The sequence below is a fragment of the Polypterus senegalus genome, chromosome 2, assembly GCF_016835505.1.
Source record: "Polypterus senegalus isolate Bchr_013 chromosome 2, ASM1683550v1, whole genome shotgun sequence".
Lineage (NCBI taxonomy): Eukaryota > Metazoa > Chordata > Cladistia > Polypteriformes > Polypteridae > Polypterus > Polypterus senegalus.
In genome coordinates, this window is record NC_053155.1 from 46,085,368 (window position 1) to 46,113,237 (window position 27,870).

Sequence of the window (27,870 nt, forward strand, 5' to 3'; positions counted from 1 at the left end):
AATCTGCCTGTGGTTCTGCAGTTCATTGATGAACAGATATTCATGTTTTTCATTTATTTTAAATAGTTTCTACTTTGTTATGGAGGTAGTTGAACAAATTTGTATCCTTATACGTGATAGTTGTGTATTTAGTGAGTGGTATAATCTAATTTTGCATTTTACCTTGAGAGTTGTTGTGTCGCTCGGTGCCTGCACTTAGTGAGGAGTGCTGTGCACGAACAAAGTAGTTTGAACTATTATATTATTTTTCTGAGGTGGCAATGATAGATTGGACATCTAGCTCTGTGAAGGGAGTTACTTGCGTTCTGTTTTGTGCATTGTATCTACACTATGTTGAGACCCATTGCACACCCAACCTTCCTGGAAGGGGTCTCTCTCAGAATTGCCTTTCCCAAGATTCCTTCCATTTTTTCCCTACAAGGGTTTTTTTTTGGGGGGGGGGATTTTACTTTTTGCCTTCTTAGGGAGTCAAGGGTGGGGTTCTGTCAAAAAACAGGACCTATTAAAGCCCATTGAAGCGTTCCTTGTGTGATTTTTGGCTATACAAGAAATAAATTGTTGTTGTTGCATGTTGGCGGCACGGTGGCGTAGTGGTAGCGCTGCTGCCTCACAGTTAGGAGACCCGGGTTCGTCCTCCCTGCGTGGAGTTTGCATGTTGTCTTCGTGGGTTTCCTCCGGACACTCCGGTTTCCTCCCACAGTGCAAAGACATGCAGACATATTTTGCGATCACCAGAGCCTAACATGGTTTTGCTAATGACTTGTGTGCTTACCAAAGATAAAAGTTTTACTTTTCCTTGATGGGCATATTACATACTGAGAGAAATATCCATCCATCTATTTTCTAACCCGCTGAATCCGAATATGATCACGGGGGTCTGCTGAAGGCCAATCCCAGCCAACACAGGGCACAAGGCAGGAACCAATCCTGGGCAGGGTGCCAACCCACCACAGCTGAGAGAAATATGGTAGAGATTTTTTGAAGTTGAAGTAATGAAATATGGCTCAAGAGTGAATGTAAACTTTAGATATACAGAACATTTGCCAGTATTTCTCAAGGAAAACACAACAGTTTAAAGCCACATTTACTGATGTGATTCAGATTTCTTCCTACACATCTGACAAAGATCAGATTTGGTATTAACACCCCAAAACCACATGATATCCCATTTTCTGAGATGAAATACAGCCCATTTTCATTTGTGGTACTGAATTACGTTTTGTCCATATCCAATCTGAGTTTACACAGTCAGACTGGATTTTCACTGAAGAATGTGGCTTGATTTTGTCATTTTACTGCAACATATCACACATTAAAAGGAAAGGAAAATGTGGGAAGAGACAATTGTAGAGATATAAAAATGTTATTTGTCTCATTTGAAACTTCACCACTGGGATTCATGAAAGCAGCTTAACAGTACAGTCCCACCACACTTGACTCCTGTTGTGTATCCATATTCTTTTCTGAATTGAGACTGAGGAAATTATGACAAAAAATGCTGAGGCATGTAATGCTTTATTCCTTCTGTGCTGACTCAATATATTTAACAATTGAGACCTGCTTTTAATGTAGAAAACTGTGATTAAAATTAAAATGGAACTGCTGGCAGTTGCTTCTTTCTTTCTGAGACAAAAATACCACTCTGTAGTGTTCGCTGCATGGACTTTATTTTGGCCAGTTGTTGTTACTAAATTTCATGACATTTATATTGCATGTTGCTGTTTTATGTTTTGCTTTATTTTCAGGGGTTAAATATGTTTCATTTTAACCATTCATAAACTAATGTTGGAGATTATTTTGTTAGGTGGGGGGACAATTAATGACGTTAGTGTTCAATATTTGCTGAATCCCTAAACCTCATTTTTCACATAATCACCATCAGGCAGTTATGAATATCTAATTGTGAATTTCAACAGTCTAAAAACGTGGGGTTTGCAAGAGATTCCTTAAAGGACTGCATACCTACTGTTTCCCTAAACTGAGTACAATATAAACCAAAGAAGGGTGAAACAGATAACTATAATGCAAGGGAGCAGCTGATAGGTGCAATCCTCCTTAAGCAGTGTTCTACACCAGTGGTCTCCAACACGTCGCTCGCAAGCTACCGGTAGCTCGCAACCCCTTTCCAAGTAGCTCGCCAAAGGGTTAATGAATCCTACATAAATTTGAAAACTTGATTAGTCAAATTAGGGGTGGGTGATCTTTCCAAAAAATCATATCACGATCCTTTTCACACAAAATCACAATCCACAATCTCAATTGCAATCTATCTTTTCAATGTGGCATACACTTAAGAGAATATCTGGACTCAGACTCACCAAGACTGAAGTAACACTTTATTTTAAATAACAAAAAAGTTGAATTAAATTATTCTCTCGTTCGCTAGCTAAGAAGGGGTAAGGAACATGCCCCGAAGCTGACAAGTGAGTGAGGAAGGCCCGCCCCCACCCCTCTGCCCACTGCGTCTCACTCAAATTCATGCTAATAAATCAGTACTACCAGTGAACTACGATACATAGCGAAATGAGACAAGTTGCAAATTCAACCGGAATGTTCAAGCAAATTACAGAAAAAAAAAACAGATCTCAATCCGTTAAATAGTTCTCTCGTGAAACACGGACAGACATACATACAGACAGAGAGACATTGGATTTTATATATTGTATATTAGTAAACCTTCAAAATAATGTGCAGTTAAAGTCTCAGCAGCATTCTCAGCATTTCTGGAGCTTAGTAGAGACAGATCACTATACGAATCTTCACCAAGCAGCCCTGAAAATGTCTGCTTTGTTTGGGTCAACATACCTCTGTGAGTCTGCCTTTTCTGACATGAATGTCATGAAATCAAAGTTCAGAACAAGACTGACAGATGAACATTTAAATGACTCCACCATACACCTCTCTTGTTGACTCCATGCAGTGCCAGTCATCTGACTAACTAAAAAACACATCACACATGCAACTGAACATGTGAATACTCTTGTGAAGTGAAACAGTGACATGGAACAAAATGACAAATGAATTAGTAATATCTGTGTATTTGCAACAGCATTGTTTTATTTCATTCATGTTTTAATTCAATAGTGTGACCCCGTGATCCTGTGTTTGGAATTAGCAGGTTGGATAATGGATGGATGGATGGAGATACACTAGAAAATGCATACAGACATACAAAATGAACTTGCAGGTGAACTAAATATTTTTGTGATGTTTTATTGCAAAATGTGAGTTGTGGACACCAACACTTTGTAAATGTTCAGGCAAAACAAGCTGATTTAGTTTGTTTGTTTTGAAATAAGCTATGAGAATAAACGTTAGAAAACATGAGTAGCTCTCAGCCATTTTCATTTTGTAAAAGTAGCTCTCAGGGAAAAAAAAGGTTGGAGATCCCTGCCCTACACTGATGTTGTATCTTACAGTAGGTGCAGAATGCTCTTCTTTTCCAGGAATCTCTGTCACCAAGCCCCTTGACAAAATTGAGACAGTACATTTCAAACATACTGCATTCCACAAATTAGAACTCCATAGATAGTGGAGCTGTAGTTGTCCCCATTGACAGTTGCTATTGCTTTCTTTTAACGAATCTTCTGTGGTGAATTTCATATTTTCATTAATTTCTTAAGCCCTCGTTACATTTTCATAACTGACTGGCCATGCCATTTCCCAAACAGATACCCAACCTGTTGTAGACATTTACTCTTGAAAACTGAAATCTGCATGCTTTAATGCACCACTAAGTCATAAGGCATATTGTATAATAAACGTCCATGCATGGAAGTGTATGTGTCTGTCAGTCTATCACACGGAAGTATAATGCTACAGCATGAAGGTCAAAGAGCCAGCAAGGCGACCCCAAGTTAACAAGTGCTAAGAAGAACAAAGTACGAGGCTAAAGCAGGAAGCTGAATGAAAGCGACTCTGTTGCCAAAGAGAAACCACCGAGGAAAGACAAACTTAGCCACAATACACAAGGGAGGCGAGCACATCGGCAAAATGAAACCTCAGAAGAGAGAGAAATTCACTTAGCTGTTGATAGACAAGGGGAGTGAGCACGTCCGCAAAACGAAATCTGCATTTCAATTTTTTTTTCTGACGATTTCAATAGTTTGTAGGACCCCGGGCTTTTTACAGCAAGAGCTTATACAGCTAGTATTGTACAAGAGCGGAGTAAGCCATCAGATATATGAGTCAAGGCTCTGATGAAGTCATGTATTGAACAGTTCTGAATTAGGGGACCGGAGTATTTCAAGAATAATCAGTATAAACTTTTAAAGTAAAATCTTTGGATGCTTATATCGAAAAATATCCAGTTGTTTGTCACATCCACATAACAAATGTATTAAGACATTAAAATGCAATGGTTCTTAAAAATTCCTCACACTAATTTTCTTTTCTATTTACAGATCTTACACTCACAGAATAATAAACAAAAAAACAACCAAATACTCATTTTCAGTCCCTATTTTTCCAGGACTTGGAGGCTGGAGCAAATTTCTACAGCATTGGGCAAAGGGTCTGGCCAGTCCACATTCACCAATTAACTTAACCTGCACATTTTTAAGATGATGGAATTAACTCAAGAATGTTTAAACGCTGGGCTGGCGCCCTGCCCAGAGTTTGTTTCGTGCCTTGCGCCCTGTGTTGGCTGGGATTGGCTCCAGCAGACCCCCGTGACCCTGTAGTTAGGATATAGCGGGTTGGATAATGGATGGATGGATGGATGTTTAAACGCTACATAATTGCATCTAAGGACTTTTTTTTCATAAAGAAATCTTGATAACCAGCCTTAAAAACAGATAAATAAATAAAATTAATTCTATGATTTTCAGGATGTTACAATAAGCTTAATCTTGGGATCAAGTATTTTTTACAAAAGTTCCCAATCTTAGCCATTGACAGAGTTCTTTTTTAACTGGTTGAGCTACAAGTGTAGGCTGTAGGAGAAAGTGGACAGTGTGCATTCTGGTAGGTTTTAGTGGCATACCAGGCCTGTTAAGGCAGCAGATTATGCAGACATCCAGCTGCACCGTCCCCAATTTACATTCCAAACTAAGTGACTGAACTCCAGGTGGCACCAAGATCTACCTGGACTTCATCTGATAACAAAGATGTAAATCAGAGTTACACTGACATCTTTGCAGAAGGCACAAAATGAACTCAAGCATGAAAAAATAGCTCTAAATCAACAAATGATGACTCTCATGGACAGAAGAACTCAATAATGAGAAGACCCTGATTTTGCAACTGAAAGTGACTTTAATCTAATCAGAGGAAGTTATACATTCCCTTAAAACACTTTGCACTATCCTGAAGGGAGTCTTGGGGCATTTTTTGGCTCTCTAAAGTGACTGCTAAGGGAACTCCCACAAGAGCTCTAGTCTCACTCTCCAAAATTACCAAAAACCTCTGCAACCTGCTCTCTGAAACTAAAAAGCTATGTGTCACTCTTAATAGGACAGCTGAACTAGACACTCTTCTCTTTGTGAGCCTCAGAGCTGAGATCCAGTTTGCCAAGCTAAACAGTGAGCCAATCTGAAAGCTGAGAAGCAGCCATGACTTCAAGAAGGGATCTTCAGCATCTAAACTCCTGTGCCAGAAAGAGTAGTGCTTTTTCCTACGAAGTCACAGACGACACAGCAAAAAGCTTAACTGAAAGCAGCACTGCACACCCCAGACAAAGGATCATACAGCAAAGAGTGTGCTCCAATGCAAGAAGAATCCTCCACTTGACCCTGGAGCAGCAACAAAACAACAACTCCACACAACATTGGACATCACCTTTAAAGACTTGGTATCGTAAAACTACTTATCTATGCCAAGATAAATTAGAATACTAAATAACCAGTTAAGAGCCAGCCTCTCTGTGTTATTTGTTTGTCTATCTAGTGTGTCTGCATCCTGTCTTATATGTCAACATACAGCATATATTGTAGTGGACAGCATGGGGCCCTTGTCCGACCGGGACGCTTTGATGGGGGAAGAGAGACAATACCTCCCCCGGAATGCAAGACGACGACCCCCTGGATTGCATCAGGGCCATGGGCCAGGGCCAGTGAGCACCCGGACAGTGTCAGAGCTTTGGACTCCAGCACTTCTGCCACACCCAGTAGTGCGGCCAGGAGACGATATATATGCACCAGGAGTATTTCCAGGTGCCCATGCAGCACTTCCACCACACAAGGAAGTGCTGCCGAATGATCGTCAGCGGTCACATGGAGCGATTCCGGGTGCAGTATAAAGGAACCCACTTACTCCATTCAAGGAGTCAGTTGGGAGGTGGAGGACAAAGCTTGCAGGAGAGGAGTGGAGGTGGTATAAGAAAATAGTGGAAAAAGAAAGCAGAAGGAAATGAGCAAATATTGTGGGTGATTTGTGCATGTGTGCTTTCTAAGGAACAAATGAAAGAAATAAAAGCGTGTGTGCCTGGACTTGTGTGTATCACTGTGCCTGTCTGTGTCGGGGCTGACTTCCACAATATATATATATATATATATATATATATATATATATATATATATAGTGGCAAACGACCAAGGACCTTGCCCCACTGCGACGTCTGGAGAATGGAAGGACTAGGAGAGGGGCTTCCTCGTGACGCAAGAGAGCAGCCCCCCTGGATTACATCAGGGCCATGGATTGGGAGCTTGGACCCTGTTGGGGTCCATGGCCACTGCCAGGGGGCGTCTGGGCACTCCCGGAGCCCTGGATGGCAGCATTTCTGCCAGACCAGGAAGTGAAGCCAGAAGAGGAACCATATGCACCCGGAATGGTTCCGGGTGCCCATGCAGCACTTCTGACACACCGGGAGATGCTGCAGGAAGCTCGTTAGGGTGCACCTGGAGCACATCCGGGTGCAACATAAAAGGGGAGCCAAAATCGGGAGGCAAAGGACTTAGTTTGCGAGGAGGGGAGTAGAGGCAGCAGAAGAATAGAAAAAAAAAGACCAAGGAAAGTAAAAAGGACTGAGTTTATTGTGGTGGTTGGTGCACTGAGTGTGTACAGAAAAAAAATAATAAATAGAGTGTGCATTTGAACATTGTGTGTTCTTGGTGTCTGTCTGTAGCTGGGCTGGTCTTTCACAATATATATATATATATATATATATATATATATATATATATATATATATATATACACACATACAGTTATCATATTTCTATAATTCTCCAAAGGCAACACTGATAATTAATTAACCAAATTAAAATTCATCTTCCCAATTCTAATGAAGCTTTGCCTTCATTTGATTCCTACCCAACCCCACTCCCTTCTCTCAAAACTAGACAAACATATTTTGCCACTCAGTTCCACTTTGGAAGACATGGCTGTGACGCCCGTGCAGAGTTTCCATGGTGTCCATCATTGTACATTTTGTAGAAATTAAACAATTAGCATGTGATTACAAGGTGTTATATTTTTAAGGTGTTGGTTTTATCGTTTAAAGTAATGGGCGTCAATCAAACACCTCTAATTAAAAAACAGAAAAAACAATCTGTGCATATTTAATGAACACATAAAAAGACAGAAAATTAACAGCCACATCCATTTCAGAAAAATATTTTCATGTATATTTGTACACAGACTGAAAATTTAATGTTGACATGCTTCTGCTGTTTATTCATTTATTTCCATTCAAGCTGGATTACTCCATTTCACAGATGTGGGAAGATGTACTCTATTCAGGAGCATTAGACACAACCAATTTGTTGCTTCACCCACTCCTAAATGGCCCAGCCTGCGTGTTTTAGGATGTGGAATGAATCAATTAACGTTTTCTTTCTGTATGCCATTTCACAATATTCTATCACAAGCCACATAGCAAAGTACTAAACTAAAGTTCAAGATTGCAAAAGTATAATTGCCATAGGAAGGTCATCTATTTAGCTATGCCCATCTGCATCAGGAAGTCTAAGGATTTCAATTGTACTGCTTTGACTCTAGATGTGCATTGTGGTCTTTTCAAAACCCATCAAGAAAACATTAACATGAGACCATAACATTTCTTGATCAACACACTCAGGATACACTAATTGCAAATATTTTTTCCCTTGACTAGAGCTCTCTATCCCATATTTAATAGGTGACATGTGCACGAGTAAAAACTGTAGAAAGGCACATCTCCCATGATAATGAAGCATAAAAATTGAATTACTTAATATAATTTGGATATATTAATAATGTAAAATATAATAATGTACTGTCTTATTAAATTAAAAAAAAACTCCTATCCATCCATTTTCTATTCCCTCTATCTAATTCAAAATCACAGTTAATATATATATAATACATAATTTAATTTTATTTTATTAGCACAATTTAATGAAGCTTTATTAGAAGGGATGTTTAATACTGATAAATTGAGTTCCTATAAAATTAATAAATGACCAATTTAATCTTTTTCACATAAGATTTAAAAATCGTATATATAAGCTGTATATACATTTTATGTATATTTTTATGTGATATGATTACAAATTACAGCAATTAGAACTGCTAAATAGCTCGTATCTTTAGAATATTTAATGGAAGCACATAATTAGCCTAAAATATTTGTGTTTTCTATCTTTTCAAATTTCTATTGTTACTAATGAAAGAAGTGAACCCATAGTCCTAAAATAAAATGCAAATAAAAAACAACTTAAAGATAAGGAGCTTTTGATATTTCATGCTTTTTTAAACAGTTATTTTTTCAGTTCCACTAAAAATCATACTGTAGTGGCTCATCTAGAGCGAGCAGAACTTTACTATTATGGTAACACATTAAAAAATGCAGCTTTATGTTGACCAGATTGCTGATGTAACTTTTGTGAAGTAGTGTTCTTCAAAGAAACGTCAATCCAATGATCGAACAGTTTGAGTAATTGATTAATTTCCAGATTCTCTCTGTGCATTTCTATCTCTTGCATTCTGTATCCTGGAATTTGCCCTGTATGCCTAAGAGCCTTTGTGTTTATCTTCTGCTCTGTTGGTCTATAATCAGGATTACTTCTTGCTTGTCAACAGGTTTCAGTGTTTTCTCTTCTCACAGCTTTATGGGGGGGTTTGTGCAACTCAACAAAAGTCTACATGTAATCAGTAAACTCTTTGTATGATTTTCAACATGGATTTCTCAGTTTTTCTTGTTATTCCATTCTGTATCCCACATTTGATGCTCACCAGATCTGGCGGCTGTTAATTCTTCTTCTTCCAATTGTGGTGTTTTTCATCACATAATAAACCTCTGCAATTTGCTTTATGTTCAATAGATGTTTCTGCTCTTCTTGTTCTTTCTGCCATGTTACTCAGTTTTGCAATCATCTTGCTCTTATAAACCCATGACCACAGGTCACTTTCCAGAGGTTATCTCTACCTGAATTTCTAGCCTCAGAAGTGTGGGACTAATCATATGACAGATGGACAGACCTCAGAATTTTATATAAATATTGTGGTATATGGCCAGTCATTCATCCAGGCCAATACCCCCAGGCCGCCAGATGGAGCCTTCCCTGCAGCATGGAGGAATCATGGACAATGGACAATGGAGTGTTTATTCACAGCCCTACTGGAGGATGCTGCAGGGAGGATCAAGGACTATTTTCCCTACAGCCCGGAAGTATGTCCCAGTCACATGGACAGAAGAAATGACGTACTTCCGGGTTGAAGAAAAGGATTTTTTATCTGACCCGGAAGTGTTGCCAGTCACATGGACAGAGAGAGAGAAACACTTCCGGGTCAAGGACTATAAAAGCCTGTGAGAGATCCCAGACGGGTGAGCTGAGTTGGGAGGAAGAGAACAACGCGTCTGGGTGTGGAGGATTGATTAATATTATTATTATTGTATGGTTTATGTGTATTGTGGATTGTGGATTGGAAGGTGCTTTGTGCACAGTATTGTCCAAATAAAAATAATTATTGGACTTTTATCTGCTGCCTGGTGTCTGGTCCGAGGGTTCAAGGGGATGACAGCGCCCCCTATCTGTCACAATATATATATATATATCCATCCATCCATCCATTATCCAACCCGCTATATCCTAACTACAGGGTCACGGGAGGGGTCCAGTGGAGCCAATCCCAGCCAACACAAGGCAGGAACAAACCCTGGGCAGGGCACCAGCCCACTGCAGGGTGTAAATTATACAGTATATTAAAATCCTAAGCCTAAAAGTGCAACGATTTTGTGCAACAATTTTACGTGACATTTTTATGTCATGCTTTAAATCTGGCTTATTTTATCCATCCATCCATTTACCAACCCATTGAATCCAAACACTGGGTTACGGGGGTCTGCTGGAGCCAATCCCAGCCAACACAGGGCACAAGGCAGGAACCAATCCCAGGCAGGGTGCCAACCCACCACAGGACACACACCCACACCCCAAGCACACACTAGGGCCAATTTAGAATCGCCAGTCCACCTAACCTGCATGTCTTTGGACTGTGGGAGGAAACCGGAGTGCCCGGAGGAAACCCACGCAGACACGGGGAGAACATGCAAACTCCACACAGGGAGGAACCGGGAAGCAAACCCAGGTCTCCTAACTGCGAGGCAGCAGTGCTACCACTATGCCACCGTGCCGCCCTGGCTTATTTTAAAACCTACATATATATGTTTGGTATCATTCTTTTCAGAATTTATCATACTTTAATTTGATGTTGTTAGATTTTCAGATTTGTTGTTAGATTTTCAGATTCTTACTCCATTTTTAAATTATAAGCTAAGAACTCAAGAACTCACATCCCACGAGACGAGACTTTGTGGCAAAAGATTTAACCATGTCTGGGGCCGGAAATAAAAGACAAAGAGTAGGACAGCTGCTGTACAGGCTTTTAACTGTTCAAAGCACTGTGCAAGATGCAGATTATGTGGCACGGCAGCAGCAGTAAGCCAGCAGCTGAACAAGCTAAGAGCAAAGCGAACAGAGGGAGAACCCTAGTTTATATATATGTGTGTGTGTGTGATATGCATTTGTTTTCAAACCTGCCATGAATAACTACTGCATAGAGCCTAAGTAGTGCAATTCTGTCAGTGTGTACACTCATACATTCACATTCACCAATACTTATTCACACAAGGCCAATTTAAAGTTCTTAATTGATAAGATTTTCATAAAACTTTGATATATTGATAATCAAATGTCACTTGGTATTACTGATAAATTCTTTTGCATCGATATATTGAAATTACACTAAAATAAACCATACCATTTACCATGTTCAATCCAATTCATAATTTGTTTGTAGAACTCTAGAAACCATAAGTGGAAGATGTAATGTACAGGGCAGTAATTTACCTCCATTATTCTTCACCACCCCTGCTTATTTTGTTTTCTTTTTTTATTGTTTGGTAACATTGTTTTGGCATTCATCCACTCTCAAAAATAAAACAGTGAATAAAGACAATGGAGATTTTGGGGCAAAGGAAAATACAAAGAAATATTTGGAACATCTTTGAATTTTACAGTATCTGGTGTCAGACATGTGAACCTTGATTTAACCTTGCGTCAGTGGGACCATAAAAGTTGTTACACCATGTATAAGCCACCAGTGAAAAGTTTGGACACACCCAGAAATGTTCATTTTTTTAATAGAAATTCATACTTTTTTTATCAAAATACTATTAAAATGATATAAAAATACAGACGATATTATTAGGTCATTCCCAGGCAACATTGAAGGAAACAGCACTGACGGAGTTTCATTATTTGAAAACAATTCCCTTCATTGATCCTCCATTCAAGATATCAAACAACCTGATTGATCCCTCTGTCAGTCCAACTGCACCTCCACTTTATGCATTTCTGAGGATGAAATCTGTTTGCTTTTCCAGAGGCAGAAATGTCATAAAGATTCTGGTTCAGACAATACTTTCCTTCCACACTAAGTCATTGTTTTGATTAGGTCCTGTATTTACAGAAATTTTCACTCAGTCTTTAACCCTATGCAAAGTCCCTGCCTGTTAACACAATCATACCAGTGCTTCTCCATAGCACACTTCTCAGGATTAATGTGGACTATGCCACAGGTCTCTGGAACATGGGAAAATTTCAGTCAGGGTACCCTGAGGGCTCTGTTCTGTCCCTTCTCCTTTTTTCTCTGCACACCAATGATGGCTCATTGAGTGATCCTTAAATTGCTGATTATACTGCCCTGATTGGCCTGATTAAAGGAGAAGATGAAGTGCCATATTAGATTGAGGCGGATCGGCTGGCCAGTCGGTTCACCCTCAGCAATCCTAATGGAGTTCTCATGCTACAAATTATTGTGTGGCAGTGAAAGTACAAATGGTCGATTCACATTTGAGATGAAGTGTTTTGTATTGCAAACTGCTACCTATATGAAATGATTTCAGAGGTGGAATGTAAATTGAAAACTTCACATTGTGACCCAAAACCTATTCATGTCACAGACAAAGCGTGTAATATTACAGATACCTTGAAGCTGTTACAGCATCAATACATTGGTTGCATAGCGGATTGGCTGATAAAAGTCAATAATCAATTGGAAAAATATCCAGATCACTGATGCGTGATAAAGCAATTGATGTCAAGCCTACTATTTGCCCTAATATGCAATTCGTTTGGAGGTGGAAGGAAAAGCAAAGTCCCTAGAGAAAAACCTGTATAGTAACAGGAAGAATTGTCAAGCTCCACATATTCATGACCAGGCTGGGCTTCAGACCCTTCAAATTAGAGCTGTGGAGCAGCAGTGTCACACTATTGACATTTTATATTTAAATGTATTACAATGCAGTTATTTTCAATTAATGAATCAATCCGTCCGTCCTCTTTTGCTTATCCGAGGTCGGGTCGCGGGGGCAGCAGCTTAAGCAGAGAGGCCCAGACTTCCCTCTCCCTGGCCACTTCTTCCAGCTCTTCCAGGAGAATCCCAAGGCGTTTCCTGGCCAACCTGAAGACATAGTCCCTCCAACGTGTCCTGGGTCTTCCCCGGGGCCTCCTCCCGGTTGGATGTGCCCGGAACAACTCACCAGGGAGGCGTCCAGGAGGCATCCTGATCAGATGCCTGAGCCACCTCATCTGACTCCTCTCAATGCGAAGGAGTAGCAGCTCTACTCTGAGCCCCTCCCGGATGACTGAGCTTCTCACCCTATCTTTAAGGGAAAGCCCAGACACCCTGCGGAGAAAACTCACAATCTCGTTCTTTCAGTCACTACCCATAGCTCAAGGAACGTAGATCGACTGGTAAATTGACAGCTTTGTCTTACGGTTCAGCTCCTTTTTCACCACGACAGACTGATGCAGAGCCCGCATCACTGCAGATGCCGCACCAATCCGCCTGTCAATCTCACGGTCCATTCTTCCCTCACTCGTGAACAAGACCCTGAGATACTTGAACTCCTCCACTTGGGGCAGGATCTCACCCCCAACCCTGAGAGGGCACTCCACCCTTTTCTGGCTGAGGACCATGGTCTCGGGCTTGGAGGTGCTGATTCTCATCCCAGCCGATTCACACTCCACTGCGAACCACTCCAGAGAGAGCTGAAGATCACGGCCTGATGAAGCAAACAGGACAACATCATCTGCAAAAAGCAGTGACCCAATCCTGAGTCCATCAAACCGGACCCCTTCAACACCCTGGCTGCGCCTAGAAATTCTGTCCATAAAAGTTATGAACAGAATCAGCCCTGGCGGAGTCCACCTCTCACTGGAAACGGGCTCGATTTACTGCCGGCAATGCGGACCAAGCTCTGACACCGGTTGTACAGGGACCGAACAGCTCTTATCAGGGGTCCGGTACCCCATACTCCCGGAGCACCCGCCACAGGATTCCCCGAGGGACATGGTGAACACCTTTTCAAGTCCACAAAACACATGTAGACTGGTTGGGCAAACTCCCATGCACCCTCCAGGATTCTGCTAAGGGTGTAGAGCTGGTCCACTGTTCCACGACCAGGATGAAAACCACACTGTTCCTCCTGAATCCGAGGTTGAACTATCCGACGGACCATCCTCTCCAGAACCCCCAAATAGACTTTTCCAGGGAGGCTGAGGAGTGTGATCCCTCTGTAGTTGGAACACACCCTCCGGTCCCCCTTTTTAAAGAGGGGAACCACCACCCGCCTGCCAATCCAGAGGCACTGTCCCGATGTCCATGCGATGTTGCAGAGGCGTGTCAACCAAGACAGTCCTACAACATCCAGAGCCTTAAGGAACTCCGGGCGTATCTCATCCTTGATTCATCTAAATAATCAATCATTCTTTATTTTATACTGTGATGGAAACAAGGGTGTTAGCGAGGATTCAAATAAAGGATGGTTTATTAACCAAATTCTTCCACAAAGTTGCACAAGCACAAGTAATTTCTTCCCACAATACCTCTCCTCACAATATCTCTCACCACTGCACTTCCCTCCTCCAGTTGAATATTTCTCTACATCCTCCCAGTTCCGACTCACCTGAATAAGGGAGTGCGGTCCCTTTTATTAAGGACCCGGGAGTACTTCGATGAAAGTACTTCCGGGTCATATGAAAGTCTAACTTATTAAGGAGGACCCCTTGTGACATCATGATCCCCAGCAGTACTGTGTTGATGGACTACATCTCCCATCATCCCCTGATGTTTCCCAAATGGGCACTGATACAAAGAACTGCTGCCATCTCGTGTCCAGTGGGAATAGCCTATCCCCTGCAGCATCTTTCATTTCTCACTGGACTGTCTGTCCATCCCCTTTCCTTCCCATTACTTCAGGGTCTGGCTCCTTCCTTTTTCCTGGCTGGGATTACCGTCCAATCCATGCGGCATTTGCAATATATAATATTCATGGTGCTTTGAAAGCAATAATAGATTTCAGAATAAAGGATATATATGTTTTCAGTTATTTCACCTTTTTTTGTTAAGTACATAACTCCACATGTGTTCATTCATAGTTTTGATGCCTTCAGTGAGAATCTACCAATGTAAATGGTCATGAAAATAAAGAAAACACATTGAATGAGGAGGTGTGTCCAAACTTTTGGCCTGTACTGTATATATAAAAGCTTTTAATACAAGTAAAGAACAAAATAATGCAGTGGAGAACAAAACAGCCTGAGAGACATTACACTACAGTTGGGATTAGGAAATTTGCTATAGGAGAATGGTATAAAAATACAATGATCATCTTAAATACAGAAGAAGTGAATCTTTAACTGAGATTTGCAGGGCTAAACCAATGGTGTCCCATGAACAGATATATGAAAAGCATTCTGGATATTAGAAGCCTGGGGTTAGGCAAGCATAAGCAGATCCCAATTGTGTGGCGAGTCAGTGAGATACACGTCGGGAGGACAGGTTTTGAAATTAACATTGTGGTAAATCAGATAAAGATTTTCAAAGATCATTTGATATAGTAAAGAAAGCAACCATTGTTGAGTGAGATGAAGGCTGATGTGCTTATTGTGCACAGTCCTTCATTAACTGGTTCTTACTGAAATCTTTAAATTGTTTTTAGGAGATCTCCATTTTTAACTTGCGTAAGCAAATTTTTTATTTTGCTTTTCATTTTTACACTGTAGGGAAGAGAAAAACATAAACAAGCCAATGATGAATTAGAAATATGAATTATTTTTGTGTATTACCCTTTGAAGCCTTTGACTATGAGGGGTATCTGATGGGAAGTGAACCTACCAGTGAAGGAAGTGACACAGCACAATGCCATTTTAGGATTTCGAAATGTGGTCTTCCTAAAGGTGAACACACTTCTCCTACCAGTGTTTCCAATCTCCGGATGCCCTCGGAAAAAAAAAAAAATGAAACTTCTAGCGAGTCACACCTCTGCATCACTTCATCCATGACAGCATCATCTGTGTCAAAATGGCGACCACACTTCATCTGGGTCAGCATTATCTGTGTCGAAACAGCGACACAACACAGGTGATTCTTTATCTCAGGAAAGAGAATGAAGTCAGAAGGAACCAAATCTGTTGAATAAGGAGGATGGGGCAACAGTTTGAAGTTGTATTCTTGCAATATTTTCACTGTCACCTGTGTCCTGTATGGTGGAGCATTGTTGTGATGAAAGACAACTTTTCGGGATGTTTTTCAGCAATGGTAGGTGGGAGAAACAATTGTCAACTGGAATTGTCAAGAATTGTAAACTAGGTCTGGTCTACTTCAGCAAACATTCCACATATCTAACTATACACCTTCATAGGTAGGCTCACTTTTCATCAGACACTCCTTATATAATAAAATCAGTCAGGATAATTGTGACTGTGACAAATGCTGCACCTTGTCCACCTTGTCCAGGTTCGGCTTCCGCCTTGCACACAATGCTCTTTCCCTGAGAACTTGAACTGGATAATTTAGATGAATTAATTTAAGTAGGATTTTATTCATAAATGCACTACTTTAAATATCATTTCAGAATCCAGGAGTATGACTTGGCCAAGTCTCACTATGTGTGCTGGTGTGATATGAGCACTCATCCTCCCCGTGTGAACCCACTCTTGTTGACTAGAACATTAAAACCATCTGGACGAGAACAGGACATCCAGGCCAACAAAGCTCAGGAGTCCAATCCACTTAATTTTTCTAAATAAACCTCAAGTTTAGTTTTGAAAGTCCCTAAAGACTATTCAGTGAAACTCCTATTTTTGCCATGTGCTGCTCAATGTTTATGCAGACGTTATATAGAAGTAATAAAATGTGTTAAATGGAGGTCACTTGTCTGTAATCAAGGGGTTTCAATTGATTGTAGTGTACACATACCTTACCTGGAAAAATCTAACTTGTGGTGACTTAGTTTGATGGTCTAACATACACAATAAAGACCAAGGAACACTCCCAACAAGTCCATGAAGAGGTGATTGAAAAGCACAAGTCAGGGGAATGGAGACAAGACAATTAATTTGGACTGCTTTGCAGAGATCTGTTCTAACTTCAGTATTAAGGGGTCTTTTCTGTTTTTTAAGGTCAAAAATGGCAAATTAAATCCAATGTGATTCAATGTTGCATAGAAATAAAATGTGGAAACTTCCAGGGGGTGAATATATTTTATAGGCTGAAGCAATGCACCTCCACACTCAAAGATCCAGGTGGTCCCCACCTCTGAACCTTGGAAGACTTTACACGAGGATGAGGCTGCTTCAATGATATGGACACCATTTTAGTAAACGTCCCCATCACTGATATCCAGCATCCAACTACAGTAGTGTTTTTACATCCACTTACACAAACTTTTCCTTTCAGACAAGAACCAGATGCTGTTTATAAATTAAAAGAGTACAGCAGCCCAACAATGAATAGGGTATTCCTACAAACTCACAAACCTTGAGATGCCACAGATACAGCCATCACTATAGGATAAGGTATAGGAAATCCTGAAACAGTTTTGTATGGCTTAGAAACCAGAACCTACGGTGATTGGAAGGGACCCTCATGACAACTCCTTCAGAAGTGACACCTCAAAGGAAGAAGATATAAGATATGGAGTCTTTATCAAGAAAAATAAATTCAAGGACGGGATGAGTGGAATGGTAGCTCTAAGGCCAAGGAGTTCTCCCGGTATCCAAAAGGCTGCTGGTTCAAATCCCTGTTACTGCCAAAAGTGATCCTACTCTGCTGGGCCCTTGAGCAAGGCCCTTAACCTACACTTGCTCCAGGGATGCTGTACAATGACTGACCCTGCACTCTGACCACAAGGAGTATGTGAAAACTAACAAATTGCTAAAACAAGAAATCTTATAAGATGAAATAAACGAACAAAAGCATGGCAAAACCTAGATGTACAAAAAGACAGACAGGACCCCAAATCTTACTACTTCTCTGGGCTTGTCTAAATGGCTCATGAACCATTATCTACCTGGTGAAGTGGCTCATTCATTTGATATCTTCCAAGTACTATGTCAGCACTGCTGTCACGTTCCATTTCTCTCTGCTACTCTTTCTATCTCCAGTCCCTGAAGACATTAATGCAGGCCTTGCTTCTTTGACTATGTTATTCTGCTTTTGTGTTTTGATTTTGATGTTCAGTTTCTTTTTTGACTCCCTGTGTTTGGAGCATCAGCCTGGTCCTGACCTTGCTTTTTCTTGTCAGTATCTTTTGCCCTGGTTGGGTTCACAACAATCATGAGTGGAACTTATAGACTGGCCTCGCTCATAGCTGACAACTGAAGAGCTAGAAGAACTGCTGTGGGAATCCTTCCACTGACTGCATTGAACCACGACAATAATCTCAAAAACAATATACATTTTGTTAATATATATATATATATATATATATATATATATATATATATATATATATATATATAATTGCATTATATTCTTGATTTGACATACACACATGCTGTATAGTAAATTTGTCATATTAGTCATATCAATGCATTTTCTTTTTACTTGCATAATCATTACTGTTTAGTTTGAAGACATTTCTAAAAGTTAATAAAAATGTGATGCATGAGCTACTTTGGACTTTCACAGCTAACTAGGTTTTACCCTGCTGTTATACTATCATATGTACCTGAGATAAATCATTAATATGAAAACACATTAACAAATATTTTTCATCAATTAAATAGCAATACTAAGAAAGCACAAGACTTATTTAAATAAAGAATATTAACTACAGTATGTGATGAAATAACACTAATCATGCACAGGCTAGGATTGCTTCATTTGCAGTTTACATGTCGGTGAGAATGAATTCATGCAAATGCAAGTGGAACAAATGGTTTAGTTCTCTCCCTTTATTTAATAAACAATATTTTCCTGTTAATATTAATACTCTTGTGTATAGCATGCAGATGAAGCAGAGATATAAATCAAAAGGTGTCTGATACATTTTCATGCAGATCATAAAATATAGATTGGTGGTCTACTTACTGGAACCTGACCGTTTATAATGACCTCCTCAGAGAAGCGCACTTTGACAGGGTTTGACTTTAATCTGGCCTTTTTTGCAGCACTGATGAAGGCTGATTTGGGTGACTGAAAAGAACACAGAAAACAAGTATGCAGAAGCTTTGCTGTTTCAATGAATTATCCTTTTCCACATTAGATGTCAAGTCCCATCTAATGCTTTCCCAATAAAAGCAAATGCAAATTTGCAAACACGCATACACATGAAGAAAACAACATAAATTACATTTTATGACTAAGTAAGTTAATTTCAAGTGAGTACGAGTACTGACTGTGTGAAAACCTGAAAAAAATTATGCCGAGAAGTGTACGAAAGACAAATAGAGAATCACTGTAGCCAAATATTAGTCCATACCTGAATATCACAGCTTAAACTTTTAAAGGTTTAAAAAAAGGAAACCTTATAAGGTCCAGATAAAGGGTAAGTTTGGTAGCTTTCAAGAAAAAAAAAAAATTACTGTGCCTACTCTTGGGGTTTAAAATGGCATCCATAGGGTGCATATCCAAACGGGATTACAAACCCCTTAAGACTTACTGAATATGTCTACTTTGAACCTGCAGGGTTTGATTTAAGCACACATGCTGTCCACCATTCTTCAAGGTTTTCTTTATTTTTTTAAGTAAATTTGGAAGTAATAAATGGTGTTACTGATTATTGGCACAATTTTCCCTAAGGATACATTCCTGTACACTTGTCTGCTCACAGTGACTGTCATTGTTTTTACGTAAAACGTAACTTGTGTCTGAAGCTGCTTAGAGTAATAATGTCTCTTGAGGGGGTTCATCTGTTTTTGATCCTATTTTTGTAAAAATTGATTTATTTGTATGGAATGTTGTGTGATTTCAATTAAATCAATAAAATCAAAAATATATATTGTCTTTTGAATAAAATGGTTTGAAAAATGTTTATACCTTTGATGTAAAATAAAAATTTTAAAAAATCAACAGTTTACGGTTGCCATTGATCCCCATCGCATTGGGGGGTTGTGCTATAGGCTCAGGCTTCATATTTTCCTCCTTCTCTCCCATCACATTCTTTCTTTCTCTATTTTTTCTCATTTTCAGTCTGATGGAGTTCCTTATCAATATATTCCGGATTATACAGACAGATGTTAATGATCTCAGGGAGACTGAAAATTTTGATGCAATCGGGAGACAGCAATGAACATGACAGATAATAATCAAAGTCAAAGGGTCGTGACACTAGGAGAACAGAGAACACAAGCTGACTCTCCAGAAACAAGCGACAAAGTCATACTGAATAAAACAGGTAAGAGTCTTAGTGCTTGTCATAATCTGACTTTGGTTGGTAGTTATTTCTTGGCCTTGAATAAATTAGTAAGATGTTGTTTTGCAGGTGTTCGAGGTCAGTCAAATTCAGTGGTCCCGTTTACTTTTTGTTTTGATGTATTTTTATGACTGTTACCTTTCTTAATTATTTCTTCTACAACGTCATATTGTTTCTGTGCAAACGTCACATTTGGTGTGGAGCTGCTGTTGGATTAATGTTTGGAGGTGTGCATCAGGTGACGCCATCGCAGAAATGGGATAAAGGTTGGTATCGCACATTTCCAAATCCGATTACTTCCAAGAGTTTGGCATGCATCTTATTATATTAGTTTGATCTCTTAGTTTTGATTCATTTTGTTTTCCTGATTTTGATTCTTGCCTCTCGTATTGGTTAATAAATAGTGCTCAACTCCAGCCTTCTCACTATGTGTTGTTTGACCCAGATTTCGTCATCGTGATTTGGGCTTTGTTTAAAATTTCATTTTCTTAATCATTGGCATCGACCTTACTTTGCTTTTCTTACTTTGCTACCTGAACTTTAATCTAAAACCATCTATGACTGTTTATTCTTACACAGGAAGTGCCTTTAAGATTCTTCTAATACTAATGGAGGTGTGAAAAGGATAAACAAAGCAGAGACAAAGTCAGAGATGGGCATTTCAAAGACTTTCGTTGTTGGCATAAATCACATTGCCACAGCCATGTAAAACTAGCTTGGTAAAATTGTGTTCACAAGCAAAAGCTAAAAACAAAACACCAATATACTGACTTCATTATCATAGCAATAAAAAACATTGAGGGATACATAAGCATTTGATACATTTACAAAAAGGGAGAAATGGGAAATACTGATCCCAAAACCCGGATTACAACAGCACAGTTCAGCAATGAGGCTACATGCACCCTCACTTTCATGATCACACACTTCATCCCTTTAAAATGAAAGCTCGATTGCCTAAATCCTGACAATAATTTTACTCTATGCTCTCAGATCACTCTCAAAATAAAAATGGCGACTGCTGCATTCACAAAACAAGCTACTGGAAATCAAACTCCGGAGGGGAAAATATTGATGATAAGGGAAACAGGCAATGAAGTGAATACTTCCAAAATGGCAGAATGTTTCCAAAAATGACATTCACAGCTTTTTTAAATTAAGTGTTACTTACTAAGATCAGTGTTCTTGGCATGGAAAAGGACAAACTGAGTAGGTTTTAAGGCTTTTACTTTCTAATTCAGAGGGTGACCCAGTAGACACCATTTTAAAATGCACGAACAGACACAAGTGCTTTTCTTTAATTTTTAGCGAATACTTCAATTAGTAATACAATTACCATCCATCCATCCATCCATTATCAAACCCGCTATATGCTAACTAGAGGGTCACATTGGTCTGCTGGATCCAATCCCAGCCAACACAGGGCGCAAGGCAGGAAACAAACCCCGAGCTGGGTGCCAGCCCACGCAGTAATACAATTATCAAATACTGTGAAAGTTCAAAGTGAAAAACACAACAGAGGAATATAAACACCTGAAGCCGCTGTGTGTCCTCCTGCATACACTAGTTCCAATAACTATTTCTGGGGTAGCTTGTCCACTTGCCCGTTCTTCTCTACTGAGCCCCAAGCACCAAACATGCTTTTAACACATTTATTTTGCTCAGATCATTTTATCCCATGATAGTCATGCTTATGCAAACCATTGGTCTCCTGGCTTCAAGCTTAATAGGCCTCTTAGTTGAAAGAAGCCATTCTCAGGTTTCAGAATCACTTGCAGGACAAGGAACTACTATATATTTTCTCTGTGGGCACTAGGCTAGAAGCGTCTTTAGTGGCTACTGGAGCATTTTGGAAGTCTTAACAGTGCAGATCTTAATGGCAGTACCCATGCTGTCTTGTCTCCCTAAAGGACACCACTGTCTCTTACTTATGTACCTTCTGTCTCTCTGCATCTGCTGCCACTGTGATATCTCTTTCAGATTTATTCTAATGCCCCTGCCTGTAGCTCTTCCCAAAAACCCAGCACCCATATGAGTACCATCCATCCTCTGTAGACCTAATACAATTGAAGCTACATGGTGATGCATGCATATGCTTTATCGGGGCTTTGCATGGCCCTGCAGTCTGGTACTATAAGGTCCTCTCATGCATTCCCATTTCAAATGTGGTCCCTCTCTACAAAGAGAGAGAAAGGGGGAAAACAGGTTAATAGACAAGAGCTGCGTTCTTCTACCTTAGCATGTAATGAATAAACTGCATAATCACATATCAGATATTTAGACCCCAGCATGGAAACTTGAGGGAGAAAACTATATAATGTATATGTCTGCTAGGTGAATAATGCTACCTTCAAAATTACAGGTTCTCCTGTTACTTTAAATTATGATGGCTATCAAATTGAAGAGACCATATAATTACTATTGCTAGAAACCCTTATCTTCTTCCTTCTGACAGACGTAGTCTGTCCTGGGGGAATTTTCACAGCCAATAATGCTGAGGCTGTGCTGAACTGTGTGACAAATGGGGACAATTAGAGTCTTAATTAGTAGGCTGGAGATTCCGCTTGTTCCAGTCCTTTTACAGGGGGATGGTGTGGAAGCACTCCTCTTATATCATGTGCCATGATTCGTCCCAAATTATTTCTCAACTCACTAGCAATTTTAACTGCAGCTGCTGAGGCCACATACCTCCAGACTTTGATCTCAAGGCAGTCAGAAAAACCATTAGTGCAAATGAAGCTAATAAAATTTGCTAATCTGTAGACACTATCATTAGTTATGCATTAAAAAGGGAGAGGAATTAAGGGAAATGTGAAAAAGGTTGTTTTTTGAATGTTTTAAGTTCTGAATCCACCATCTTGAGAAAAGCCATTATCCATAAAATGTGAATAACACAAACAGCAAATATGTGCAGTATATTTAGAAGTATGGCATTATTTTACAGAGTGTCACTAACGCTTAATATTCATTAAGGGAGCTGAGGAGGACATATTTCACCATATTATATTGTAGACATACTGCATGGAAAACGGATATTTGGATGGTATCTAGTGTCAGCTCTGTAGTACTAGAGAAGAGACCAGATTTCATTTGAATTTATTTTCATTATACAGATTTATATATCTTTTAAAATATATTATTTATTATAATTTTCTTTCTGGGCTTGTTTGCTTACATTTAGAGTGCAATATATATTGTTATTTTGATGGGTGGGTTCACATTCCATTACTGACTCTTTGTAACCAAGAACAGGTCACTTTAAATGTCTGAGCTCCAATTGGACAAAACAAACAAAACAAAAATGTAACCACTTGTATAAAAAGACTAAGGAAATCATTCCTCCCCCACACTGTGCAACTCTTCAATGCAACCCATTGGGGGGGTAAACGTTAATATTATACAAAATTATTGTCTGTCTGTTATACCTTCATTGTTATCACTCTTTAATTTAATATTGTTCTTTATCAGTATGCTGCTGCTGGAGTATGTGAATTTCCCCTTGGGATTAATAAAGTATATCTATCTATCTATCTATCTATCTAAAATGTCACCTTAAATAAAGGCATCAGCCACATAATATATATATACCAGTATACACAGTATATTCACACCCTCTGCCCAAAGAAATCTCACTACGGTGCGTTGTTCAACAATGCTGCAATCACACAGCGAGTCATTCATGTTCATCTGACTTTAGCTTCAACTAGGCTAATGGCAGAGCGGTGCACTTTGTATGAGTGTTTGAACTACCCATAATCCATTGCGAATATGTTGTATCAGATTCTATCTGTTGCAGTTGTCTCGTAATTTTCAAATTGCCTTTGATTTAGCCTCATATACATTTATATACTGCATAAATATAGTATGTATATACAGTATATAATGTATGTATATATATATATATATATATATATATATATATATATATATATATATATATATATATATAAGCAATACAACAACAAAGCAACTAAGAAAAACTAACAAGTTTGAACATTAAGAACTGTCATTTTGCAGTATCTCGTGTGATCATCTTTTGCAGACACCACTGCTTGACAACTCTAAGCACTGGGCCAATGACTCTACAGTTTACCCTTCAGTTCTGGGACTTCATTCCACTCCTGCAGGAAAGCCTGATCAAGTTGGCTGGCAGAAGATCATGTCACTGAATCTTGTTGTCCAGGGTTACCCAAAGATGATATGTAGGGGTAAGGTCAGGAGAGAAGGCAGGCCAAAGCAACAACTGGCATGCCAGCATTCATTCCTCAAAACAGTGGTGACCACAAAAATTGTGTTTTGCTTGGTCCTGCTGTTGGGTCTGGGAAATATGAGCAGATGGTATCTGCCAGAAGCATGGAGCCTCTCTCTCACTATTCAGTCACAAAGGTGGTCATTGTGTGTGCAAGAACTTTTTTCAGCACATTGGGCAACAGATCTAAAAACAATCTGCTGGGTCCGATGGTTCTGCTCTAGTGTATTCATTAAAAAGATACAAGATCATGGAAGGCCTAAGCAAAGGTTTATGGATGTGTTGAAAGAGGACATGCATATGATGGGTGTGACAGAGCAAGATGCAGAGGACAGGAAGATATGGAAGAAGATGATCCGCTTTGGCAAACCCTAACAGGAGCAGCCGAAAGAAGAAGAGATCATGGATGGCCAGTGTGATGAAGCCTCATCTGCAGTCAGAGGCTTTATTCACAGTATTTGGTAACACTTGTACTCAATATCCCTGCCTGCAGGATGTCAGTAGCTTTCTCCCTTCTGTTAAAATTTAAGATTTTATGGAATACACAAAAAACTTACTAACTGTGGCCTTTGTGTTGCTGTGACTCAAGCTTTGAAATAAGGACTTTCAAAGGTGACCTGATCATTGCTGCCCTGGGATTTTGTTAGATAAAAGTGCACTTAATAATCTTTCATGTGTTTCACAAGTGTCAATGCTTTGCTGCACAATATTTATTGTTATGTCAGAGATCTAAAACCAGTTGACAACATTTTCTGAAAGTACGCAAACTATCAGGAGAGTTTTGTCATTTCAGTAAATGCTGTGTTTCTTTATTCCATCAGTATATCTGTACCAGGCAGACATTCATATTGAATTTTAGAATATTTAAAGTGAAATCTGACTTACTGTATATGGAATTAAATTTGAATACACAAAGTCAAATGTGTTATATATGGTGTGAATTACGAATATATACATACTGTCAGACACATAGCTTTGGGAATATTTTACTTTGGATAATTCAGTTAAACAGGGCTTCTTTAAGCGCCCAACATCTCATCTCATCTTTTTACTTTCTCGTATATGAAGTATAGGGAAAGCATTGTAATCGTCCAAAAATTTTATGTCGAAATTTTGATGAATCTCCATGTTTTAGACCTCCCTGATTTTCTCGTATATGAAGTATTAGAAAAGTATTGGAATCCTCCAAAAATTCCATTTTGAGATTTTGATGAATCTCGACATTTTAGACATCCCTGAGTTCAAAAATACAATTTTCGGAATTATGTCTGTGTGTCTGTCTGTGTGTGTGTATGTAAACACAATAACTTGAGTACACTGTCACTTAGTATTAGGTATAAAACATACAGTAGATTTCTATCAACTTTTGGGCTTTTTCCGCTAACCAGAAGTAGTTTTACCTTTTATTCATGCAGTAGCAGAGTCCAATTTATTCAACTTTACTTTTAAACTAATTGTTCCATATATTATTAATTTGATTTGATTTGTTGTTGATGGTTCTTTAATATACATAATATAAAAATATAATCATTGTCTTGGGGTTTACTCCTCAAATATCCATCCCCATATCTGAGCATACGAGAAAGTCTAGGGGAGACCACTCCCGAGCTTTAATTTACAAATAAGGAGAGTTTCCAAGTAAAACATACCATGACACAATAATACAAAATATGATTAAATAATTTAATAAGTTTTGATTTCAAGAACGGAAAAGGCTTACATGATAAGTTAGTATATGTAGATAGTCATTGATTCATTTTTTCCTGTTGCTAGTATTATACTACCGTTGCTAGTCTATGTGAGATTTTTAAGGATTTGATAACAAACTTAAAATGCAAAAGTATAATGTTAAAACTAAACATTTCTATTTTTCTGCATAATTGCCAAGTAATAGAAGTAAGACCTACAGTACTTACAGGGTATGGCTGTATAACTGTCAACACAATAGATTCTTTGCAGCTCCTAAAAGACAAAAAACAAAACAAAAAGTAAGATAAATGTTTTAAAAATTCTCGTTTTAACAGGGTTAATTAGCTGTAACATTCAATAGTTTAAAAAACAATATCAAAGAAAGTTTACATTTGATCTATTATGTTGTTTCTAAATTACAGATAATAATACATTAAATGGTAAATGTTAACATTTCTGCAGTATAATTCCATATCCATATCAATCAATCCACCAATGAACCCGAATATACGGCATTTGCCTTTTAGAAGGTGCTTCACAAGGTGTGAACAGATGCCAGGTAGAGGCAGACATGATGGACTCTTCTCAGTATGTTAACACGGGAATTCAGAAGCAAAGTTAACCCCTGGAGCTGCAGCAAGAAACATTAAGCATCTGTAGGCCTAGCACCATGGGAGGTAGTGGGGTGATGAGTGGGATGCCCCCTGAACTGAACAGTCCTGCCTCCTCAACTCTGGACAAAAATCTTTTTGAACACTTTTGTCTACTTATCTTGCACCCTAAAAATAGTTGTACTTTTTCAGTGCACAAAACATTACATAATCTGTTAATTCAAAACAAAAATTAATCACTGGAGTTTAAATGTTCATCCATCCCATTCACACTGACTGTGCTTCTTATTATGGGAATAAAAACAGCATCCTCAGTAGCTCTCAAAAAAATCTTTTCTGTCATTTTTTCCGCTTTCATGTATCAGTTATGGGATAAAGACCTTGGCTGATAACTCTACTTTTGTTCTGAACTTTGTAATTACACATTTTTTTAAAAGCAGCAAAAAATTATGTATATAAGTCAAATACTTCTTCATAGTCACATCGTGGTAACCTGAATTACAATCTCAACTAATCATGAGGTGCCTAGTGAGTCCCACCTTTACAATGGATGGAAGTTCATAGGTACCACTTACTAACAACATACACATACATGTAAGTGCTGGTGTGTCACATATGTAATTTTACAGAATGCGTTAATTGTTAATAACTCAAATCTGACCCCATTTAGGGTTGGTACTTGACTTTTGCTCAACTGGAATATGCTTTGGCTGACTTTGACCCTATCGATAGTATTAAGTCGTTCTGAAAATAGTTGGATACATTTGTAAATTAAACGTAATAAATTTTGGGTTTGTTTAGTTTACAGTCCTAAATATGTCCTATATGGGCGTGTACATACAGTAAGTGGGCCCTGTAAGAGACTGGTATCCCATCTTTGATTCTTTCTTTCTTGGTGCCTGATGCTGCTGGGAGAGGTCCTAAAGTAAAATGGTACAAGAGGTTATATATATTAACAACAGCAAATTCGCCACCTGTTATTTATGAACATAAGAACTTAGACTTGATTATGAATTCTGAGCACGTATGTACCTTGTCCTGGGGGATTATCAATACAGGGTGGTCCAGATCTAATAATGCAGATCCAGATCATCTGGATGACTTTGATTTATGCGAGGACAATTCCAGTTCGCCGTGAAGACGATTCTTCATGTCATCAGTTTGCACACTTCTCGATGGTCAGGGATTTTTTAGGT

At 39.0% G+C, this 27,870-nt stretch overlaps 1 protein-coding gene across 5 annotated transcripts in view; it reads right to left on the reverse strand.

The window, feature by feature from the left end:
- The window catches only part of frmpd4 (FERM and PDZ domain containing 4), a 787,881-nt gene that overhangs the window by 78,597 nt on the left and 681,414 nt on the right, over positions 1–27,870 (reverse strand). For all 5 annotated transcript variants that reach the window (XM_039743624.1, XM_039743625.1, XM_039743626.1 and 2 more), the window contains 2 exons: positions 26,291–26,336; positions 18,802–18,906 (listed from right to left, as the gene is read on the reverse strand). In XM_039743624.1, the coding sequence (XP_039599558.1) occupies positions 18,802–18,906; positions 26,291–26,336 (151 nt within the window). The remainder of the gene's footprint in view (positions 1–18,801; positions 18,907–26,290; positions 26,337–27,870) is intronic.